This window comes from Podarcis erhardii, assembly GCF_964252035.2.
Source record: "Podarcis erhardii genome assembly, chromosome: 12".
NCBI lineage: Eukaryota > Metazoa > Chordata > Lepidosauria > Squamata > Lacertidae > Podarcis > Podarcis erhardii.
In genome coordinates, this window is record NC_138513.1 from 7864690 (window position 1) to 7874580 (window position 9891).

The following is a 9891-nucleotide window of genomic DNA, read 5'->3' on the forward strand; positions in this document are numbered from 1 at the left end:
CAAGAGTGGCCTTTAACCGTGTAAGATACTCTTCATTGGCTGCATCTAACATTTAAAGCAAAGCTTCTGTGTTTGGTTTACCTTGTGCTGGTTGACGCTCCATATCCTGATGATGGAGTCTCGGCCTGCTGTAAAAAGTCTGTTTAGCGCTGGGTCCAGCTGCAGTGCATTTACCCCATTTCGATTGTACTTCTCCACCTCATCTCTAATTACATAGGAGACCTAAGATGTGTTGACAGAAATCCAATTAAAGCATTAAGAAGCCTCAGATAGAAGTATTTTGTTTTGCCCACTCATTTTCAACAAAACTTTCCATTAATTTAAAAAATCATCATCAGGAACACATCAACATCCAGTGCACCATACACAAACAACTAAGATATTAGAGAAACGGGAGACACAGAGAGAAAGAGAGAGAGAGCGCCTTTGCCCCAAGTCCATTAAATAATGCTGGAAGAAGGAGGAAAGATTATTCCTCATCTTTCTATTATTTATGGAAATGACATAATGGAGCAAGAAAAATGCATGTGCAGTTGACAACAACGAACACACATTTACACATTAGCAAATGTTGACTGGTTTTGCACTACTATATTATCACACTGCTCAGCTCTTCAGCGTGGGAGAACTGCATACACCAAGGGGGGTGGACTTCAAGCTTGTGGAATCTACCATGTCTTTTCATTAGAATCCAAGGTCCATTAATTTGATCCAGCTGCAAAATAGTGAACTAGCCAAGTGGATATAAGCAAAGAATTAAGGGCCACGATGAGTCCTGGAATTTGCAAGCAGTCCCAGAACTAAGCTCCCAAATCCTTTCACAAAAATATCCACACCTGGTTTCCTGTGAAGCTTTCTTTTTCAGCAATCTATCTTAGCAGTGGTTTTCAACCAGTGTGCTGTGGCACTTGGATGATAGTCAGGGGTGCCAAGGGCACCCCTGGCCTCTGTCCCTCTTTCCTTCCTCTGATGCCCTCTCTGCCTCCCAAAGGCTTGCAGAGCTGTTTGTTGCAGCAGTCCCGGCTACAAGCTCCCCAGGCAAATGGTGCTTCTGGGGCTGGCCAGGGGGTGCTTCCCAGACCCCTGTATGGCAGTGTGAGGAGGCACCTCTCTTTGGGGCAGAGAGAGGCAGTTCAGAGACCAGAGGCGGCAGCTGCGGCTGCCCAGAGGACTCCCAAAGAGAGAAGGCTGAGGGGAAATGCCACAAGGGTGTTTGAAAAAGGGTGAGAGGCTGCCAGAATGTAGTTGGTCAAGGGAGCCATGGACTCTAAAAAGTTGAAAACCTTTGGCTTAGGAAGATTTTTTTCTGTTGTTGCTAGGGTCAGACAAACCAGTAGAGTAGATGCTGATCTACCTTATTGTCACCCCTGGCGTACAACAACAGTGATAATTAGACTAAGACACACCTTTAGAACAGCTTATAAAAAGCAGATTGATAAGTGGAATCTTATGCACCTTTATTCAGAAGATTCACCCAGTTCAACAGTTCTTACATCCAACTTAAAGCATAGAGGATTACAACTCGGAAGGTTGTAATCCTTCAATGAACCTTCTTCACTGAAGGTTTTTAAGCAGAGGTTGGATGGTCATCTGTCATGGATACTTTAGTTGAGATTCCTACATTGCAAGAGGTTGCATTAGATGACACTTAGGGTCCCTTCCATCTTTGCAATTCTATGAGTCTGTGACAATTCCACTTACAAAAGCTAGCCCATTGTTTTCCACAAGAAACTAAGCATTCATATGTTAGGTCTACAACTTGAATGCTGAATGTACTACTTACAAATATTAGGAATAATCAACCCCCAAAATTGAGTCAAGAGCACTAATTTCAGCCCAATGACAGAATGATTTCAAGCATCAAAAGATGCTTGTGTGTTTTCCCCTCTGGAAAATTATATGATTTATCACTTTTGTGCAGTAAAACAGCTTACCTCTGCAGGAGTTAGATTTCAAAGGATGATTTGGCATTTTGCAAGCATATGGTACTGATACATATAATGTGTCGTTCACACAAAGTTGTACACTAAGTTTTGCAATTCGTATGCCTGAAGTATTCCATACCACTATATAAAACAGATTACAGTGGTACTTCGGGTTAAGAACTTAATTCGTTCTGGAGGTCCGTTCTCGACCTGAAACTGTTCTTAACCTGAGGTACCACTTTACCTAATGGGGCGTCCCACTGCCGCCGTCGCGCGATTTCTGTTCTCATCCTGAAGCAAAGTTTCTGGGTTAGCAGAGTCTGTAACCTGAAGCGCTTGTAACCCGAGGTACCACTGTATTGTTATCCAGGATTAAGAATTGCAAACTCTACTCCTTTCAGCTTTGAGAACAGGCAATAAAAAATATGCTATGCATCAGAATCTTGATGAGTCCCTCTCAGTTCAACTTTCATGGAAGCAAAGCCACACAGGGGTATGAGAACCACGGAACAGAAGGGCTCACAGTGATATTCTCAAATAGAAAACTGCATCTAGGTTCTATGTAGCATAGGTCAACAAGAAGTATGACTCATGAGTGTTTTTTGCTTGGGGCTCAGACAGGTAAGTGAACAATCCCCAATGAGAATATTATCTGTTACTAGAATCCATCTAACCAAATGTTGCCCAGAGCTGTATGCAAGGATCAAGAAGAACAGACATTTCTGCACATTCATCAAGACTGTGTTAACTGAAATGTCTAGACAGACATTTGGCTTGGTTTTAAGAACCAATTGTTAGCTAAGGCCTCCTACAGCATGGTCTGGAGGCACATGAGGCAGCTACCTTGCCCAAGCAAAAACAGGGTGGGTCTGAGTGACACCTGGATGGAAGACCATGTAGGAATCCCATGAATGCTACTTTGAGTTCCATGACTGAAGAAAGGTTGGCTATACATTGGGGCCAGTTCACTAAAGCCTTTTCAGTTATTCAGTAGGCAATTTAATTCAATAAATGATATTAATCCTAGTCTACCATTTGCAGTTGACCATTGTTGTTAAGAAGCCACACAGAGAATACTAATATTATAAAGGGCACTTCACCACCCACAAAGACAAAGGCAAAGGGACCCCTGACCATTAGGTCCAGTCGTGACCGACTCTGGGGTTGCGGCGCTCATCTCGCTTTATTGGCCAAGGGAGCCGGTGTACAGCTTCCGGGTCATGTGGCCAGCATGACTCAGCCGCTTCTGGCGAACCAGAGCAGCGCACGGAAACGCCGTTTACCTTCCCACCGGAGCGGTACCTATTTATCTACTAGCACTTTGACATGCTTTCAAACTGCTAGGTTGGCAGGAGAGGGACTGAGCAACGGGAGCTCACCCCGCCGCAGGGATTCGAACTGCCAACCTTCTGATTGGCAAGTCCTAGGCTCTGTGGTTTAACTCACAGCGTCACCCGCGTCCCACAAGTACTGCTAATTCTGAAAGGAAACAGTTTGGGAATATAAGTAGCAGCAAGAATGACCATGCTATGCAACTGCAACACAGGTTCCATCATGTGGGTGCAGTGCAATTTGAGAGAGGTTGAAGTCTCAACTCAACTGCCTATTCCCCCTCGAATGACTGGGAAATGCCTTCTTCATGGAAGGTAATGGGTACTGCAGCAGGGAAGGAAAACCTGCTCCCATCAGCCTATTTTCTACTGCACTTTGTTGGCTTCTATTTGTATTTTAAATTGTTGTTATCCACTCTGAGATAACTTATAATGATACAGATTGTTTAATTTCCCTCTCTCCTTGCCACCCAAAAATATGGGAGAAAGGGGGTGGCAGAAAGAGAAAAAAAATGAATGCCACAACCTCTGACCAGCATGCAGCCTTTGACAGATTAGTTACTTTTGAAGCAATATGGTATGGCACATGAAAGGTTCCTCACCCCTGCTCTCGAGGTTAACCTGTCTCAAAGCTGAGAAACTTCAAAACAAAAAGGATCATGGGTCATTAGGCAGGTCCTCAACAAGGATTGGTTTGCTTTGATCACAACATTTGGAGTAGTTGAAGATATGTGCCCTTTTGGTCTGTATGCCAGTGAAGCCAGTGTGGTGTAGTGGTTAAGAGCGGTGGACTCATAATCTGGTGAACCGGGTTCGATTCCCCGCTCCTCCACACGCAGCTGCTGGGTGACCTTGGGCTAGTCACACTTCTTTGAAGTCTCTCAGCCCCACTCACCTCACAGAGTGTTTGTTGTGGGGGAGGAAGGGAAAGGAGAATGTTAGCCGCTTTGAGACTCCTTAAAGGGTGTGAAAGGCGGGATATCAAATCCAAACTCTTCTTCTTCTTCTTCTTATGTTACCATTATTTAATTCCTATTTTATTTATTACTACATTTATTTTCCACCTTTCCTCCAAGGAGCTCAAGGTGATGTAGATGCTTCTCCCCCTCCTCATTCTATCCTTGCGACATAGGTTAGGCTGAGAGAGGGCAGCTTTATGGTCAAGCAGGGATTTGAACCTTGTCTTCCAGGTCCTAGTCCAACACTCTAACCACTACGCCATATGGGCTCTTATTGAAGGAAATGCAAATGATCTAAATCTTAACCATTTCACGCAATTTCCAAAATCTAAAATTTGCTGATGGATTTAGCAATTAGGTTTTATAGTTACAATTACTACTATAATGGTGTATTCCATAATAGGGAAAGAAGCCATTAAGCCCCATTTACTTTAGCGTAAGTGTCTGAGAATTGTAGCAAATTGCTGCTGCTGAGAATATGCATCAGTAATGTGCAATTTTCTTATTATTGAGACCTTACGTCAGCTGCTCATTTAAGGATTATGAGAAAGATATTTTAAATACATTCCTGTATTATCTAAAGCTTTGGTTAGTAATCAGGTCTGCCAGAGTACTACAAAAAACGGCTACAGTAAGACCAAAGACTCCAAATGCCACACTACTACTTCTATTCCTCTAGCATGTGTAGATGGTTCTGGAGAGAGGCAAGAATTTATAACATTTGTGCTGTGGTATAGACAAGGAAGGAAACAGTAGGAATATCTCCTGCAATTTTTCATAGGAATGCAAACTTTGACAACACAATGCAAGAAGAAATTTTAAAGAATTTCACTATGTTGTTTAAAAATATTAATAAAAAATATGTTAAGTACTTCAAAAGCAGAATACAGTCCAAAGTGTGTCCACAGCTGGTTAAAGACAACAAAGGAGTTAAAGATTTGCTGAAATAGAAGGAGATTGCAGAGAAGCCAAATGATTTGCATCTGTATTCACAGCTGAACGTATAGGGCAGATACCTATGCTTGATTTGATGTTCTTAGAGAGTTTAAAGAACTGGGATGAATAGAAGTGACAATTATTAAATTCTAGGCTTTATCAACAAATAAAAAAGTAAGATATCATTGAGTTCATCTGAGAGTTCTTAAAGAGCTGAAATGTAAAACTGCTGATCTTTTAACAAAAATATGCAACCTGTCCCTAAGACGGCTTCAGTGCCTGGAAAATGGCTAACATAACTACTTTTAAAGCTGTTTTTATATATGCTGTAAGCCACCCAGGGTGGCTGGGGCAACCCAGCCAGATGGGCAGAGTAGTAATATTTATTATTATTATTAATCACAATTAGCATGGTATGTACAATTCAGGAGCTGAACTTATAGAGGTAGAAACAATGCAGAAAAGGGCAACAAAAATGCTGCAGCATTATAATTAATTAATGTACTACTTATATGCCAAAATGGCTTTGAAGTGGTTTACAACCATCAAATCAATGCACTATTAAAATATACAGTGCTATTAAAACACCCTTAATTAAAATAAATAATAAAACAGTTTAGAAACATAATTAAAACATTTAAAAAACAGTTAAAACAATAAATTCACAATTAAATTCAGGGAAATGCTTGGCTAAACAGGTGCGTTTTCAGGAGCTGGTGGAATATCAACACTGATGGCGCCTCTTGTATTTCAGCAGTGTGGGCATTCCACAAACACAGTTGCTACCAGTGAAAAAGCCCATCTTTATGTTACCACCAGCCAATGATAATCAGGTCATGGCAAAACTAACTGGGCTCCATTAGCTGATCTCCTTATGTGCAACCTCTCATGACTCAGGTTTAATGGAAAAGCAGAGCTGACATCAGTATATTGATGACACTGTGACCCAAACCTCCTGATGACTGCTCCCAATGGCTTCATAGGGATGTTAAAAAGCTTTGGGAGAAGAGGTTACAATGCTGGGGCGAGTTTTGCATTTAGAAAAAAAGATCGAGGTTTATAAATAATTCACTCTTCCCTTCCTGTCATAACACTAGAACCAGGATGGCTCAGGACCGTAATACCTCAAGGACCGCCTCTTCCCATATGAACCTACCCAGTCCCTGAGATAATCTTCTGAGGCCCTCCTTCATGTGCCTCCTCCTCAAGAGGTCCAGAGGGTAGCAACACTAGAATGGGCCTTCTCTGCAGTGGCTCCCTGTCTATGGAATGTTCTCCCCAGGGAAGTTCGCCTGGCGCCTTCATTATATACCTTTAGGCGCCAGGCAAAAATGTTCCTTTTTAACCAGGCCTTCGGTTGATCTGATTTGAATCCTATGCCTATTTTAAGTGTGTGTGTGTATTGGGGGGGGGGGGCTATTGGATTATTGCTTTTGGTTACATTTTATATGTTGTGGTCTTGTGAACTGCCTTGAGAGATCCGGGTATAGGACGGTGTATAAGTGAATGAATAATTATAATAATAATAGAAGCAGAGGTCATCCAATAAAGCTGAATGGTGAGAGATTAAGGATGGGCAAAGGGAAGTACTTATTGATACAACACATAGTCATACTATGGAATTTGCTGCTACAATATGTGGTGATGGAAATTAACTTGGACAGCTTTTAAAGGCAAGAGGCAAAGGAACACATCCTTCTATATCAAGGCATTTCAGTTTCTAAAAACTCATTGTCATATAGGCAACTGGATTCCATATTGTGATGTCACTGTGTTGTTGGAAGGATGATGGAAAACTGAACCAGTCATGGTCAATTGTTATCAGCTATTGTGCTGCATGGCAGTAAGGATTTGAATCCAGTTCTCCCTGATCCTAGCCTAGCCCATTACCATTACACCACACCACACCACACCACACCACACGGGTCTGCTACATAAACTTTTCAATAAACTGAGCCATAATGAGGAAATAATTGACAGATATGAACAGAGATAAGTTGAGGGTGTCTGTGGAGAACCCCCCCCCAACTCAAATTGTTAGTTTAGATATGGGATACATTATCGTCATAGAAACATTGTTAATAATAATAATAATATTATTATTATTTATATCCCACCCTCCCCAGCTGAAGCTGGGCTCAGGGCGGCTAACAACAATCAAAATAATCCAACGATTCTAAAAACATTTCATTATAAAAATTAATTAAAATCAAATTGATGGCAACCAATAAGCAAAATTCTGTGCAGATTGCCAGAGGAGGGGGGTCAGGCTGCGCCCTGACCAAAGGCCTGGTGGAACAGCTCTGTCTTGCAGGCCCTGCGGAAAGATGTCAAGTCCCGCAGGGCCCTAGTCTCTTGTGACAGAGCATTCCACCAGATTGGAGCCGCGGCCGAAAAGGCCCTGGGCTCTAGTTGAGGCCAGCCTAACCTCTCTGTGGCCTGGGATCTTCAAGATGTTTTTATTTGCAGACCATAAGTTCCTCTGTGGGACATACCTTTTAATCCCCTTGTAGGGCTTAAAAATCTATTCACACTAACTTTTAATTTTTCCTCTATTCCAAACTCCTAGAATAAAAAGCAGCTCAGATGAGTGGAAAAATAAACCACGGAAACTGATCATTGCCAGCAATTTTTATGTACATAACCACATTCTTGAGACTCTTTGTGAAGAACATTGTGAAGAACATTCAGAATTCAACAAGCAAAGTTCCCCTTACATGACAAGTCTAGCCAGAGTGCATCAACAAGGCCCACACAGCCCACATTAGCCAGTCTCTGTTTCCATCTGCTACAGAGGTGTCTGGAACCTAGAGGTGTCTAGAACCTAGACTATTATCCCCAACACATATACTTAGGAAGCTGCCTAGTAATAATCACATTATTTTTCCATTTAACTTGGTATTGTCCAAACTGACTGGATTTCAGACAGGAGTCTTCCCCAGTCCCATTAAACATTCCCCAGTCCCACCTGGAGATGGTGGGAAATGAACACAGAATCTTTTGCATGAACACCAGATGCTCTACCACTACTGAGCAACAGTCTTTTCCCCAAGCTACAACTGAAGCTACATTTCCCCTCTGCGCAGATTTTAATTGTAAGTCATCTCTGAGGAACCAATCTTGGCCAAAAAGTACAGTGAGAACAGACACACACATAAACACTACTCAAAAGGAGATAGCAGACATTAGTGGTAGAATTCCAAACCGTAGCCTCAAACTGTCAGCAGTAAAGATCACACTTTTTCAATGCTCTCACAATTAAAGCACTACCTTCATGTAATGTTTAATTAACATTTAACTTTCACCTCTACTCCAAGGAGCCCTGGGACATGTACATGCTCCTACTCACCCCCACTTTATGTCACAACTACCCTGTGAGGCAGGTTCGACAGGGACACAAGTGACTGACCCAAAGCCACCCAGTGACTTCTACGCCCAAGTAAGGATCTGACCTTGGATCGATCCAGCACTAACTACCACACCCACACGGGCCCTAAACCTATTCGCTACGGTGAGTGGAGAAGGTGTTTGGGCTTTGGTGTTTTTAACACCGGGGGCGCAGGTGGCGGAAACCGGGCGCTGAAATACAAGACCCACAGGCAGAGCCCTGGAGCGGTAAAGGCCAAAAGCATCACAATCTCGTTATTTCCGACGCGCGGGACAAGACGGTGACCACTTCGCAAAGGGGGTCCCTAAAGCAGCTTCTTCCGATCTCTCCCGCCGTTAAAGCGTCAGCAGCTGAGGACGGGGAGGAGAAAGCCAGGGTCTCGCGGCGATTTCTCTAGCTCCCAGAATCTCTTTCCCAAGCTGAGGCCGCTCCGCCCTTCATCCCTCCCCCACCCGGCTTCTTCCCGCGCTTCCTCCAACCCGTCCCCTTCCTCATCCCGGCCCCCGCCTTTATCGCCGTTTCCCCCGGCCTTTCTCCCTCCAGCGAGGCCGCGGGGCCCCCGCGCTCTCCTCCTCCGCCCTTCGGCCAAGCCTCCCCCTCCAACCGGGACCGCTTCACTCCCTTCACCTGCACTTTCCGCCGCCCCGCCGTGTTCTGTCGGTGATGAGCCGCCATCTTGCATGTTGACACTCTGTCGTCACGTCCGAGCAGGGGGTGGACAGGGAAAGGAGAGGCTGGAGGCGCTCCGGAAGTCCCGCCTCAGGAGGCTCCTGCTGCTGCTGCTGCGGCTGCTGCAGCCGCACCCCTTTCAAATCTCGGGCAGCGGGGCGAGTCACAGGAGTGGAAGGGACGAAGGACGTTAGTGGAAGGGGCGTGGCTTGCGCGGTTGCCATGGCGGCCATTATTGTGAGGGACGAGGCAGGAGGGGTACTTGGTCTCGCGAGATTTGCGGGGGCTGGTCTAATCAGTAGGGAGAGAAGGTGACAGTTGGAAACGTCGCTCGCGCTGCTCCTTCTCTCTGCCCCACCCCCACCGAGATGATAAAAGGGCGCGAGGTTCGGCTGTGTGGTACCTCAGTCAGAGCTCGGCTTTCCCGGGCTTTCTCATGTTTGCCCATATCACATTCCGTTCCACGTTGCCCACACGTTATGGTTATTCACCTGTACGTTGCTGGGTGCATTGATTCACCTCAGAACCAGCAGGGCTACAGATAGGTAGCCGTGTTGGTCTGCCATAGTCAAAACAAAACAAAACAAATTCCTTCCAGTAGCTACTGGAAGGAATTTGTTTTGTATTTATTTTGGTGTATTAATCGCCCAGCCCCATGCCTCAGGGGGGGCAATACAAGCGCC

At 44.4% G+C, this 9891-nt stretch overlaps 1 protein-coding gene across 2 annotated transcripts in view; it reads right to left on the reverse strand.

Moving 5' to 3' along the window:
* WDR48 (WD repeat domain 48) overlaps window positions 1-9424 on the reverse strand; it is a 31072-nt gene extending 21648 nt beyond the window's left edge. The window contains exons 1-2 of one of the 2 annotated variants that reach the window (XM_081834315.1): window positions 9167-9419; window positions 82-222 (exon numbers count right to left, since the gene is read on the reverse strand). In XM_081834315.1, the coding sequence (XP_081690441.1) occupies window positions 82-222; window positions 9167-9214 (189 nt within the window). In that variant the 5' untranslated portion in view covers window positions 9215-9419. Of the gene's footprint in view, window positions 1-81; window positions 223-9166 lie in introns of both variants that reach the window. The other variant, XM_081834316.1, reaches the window with a different exon arrangement.
* Window positions 9425-9891: the final 467 nt, after the last annotated feature.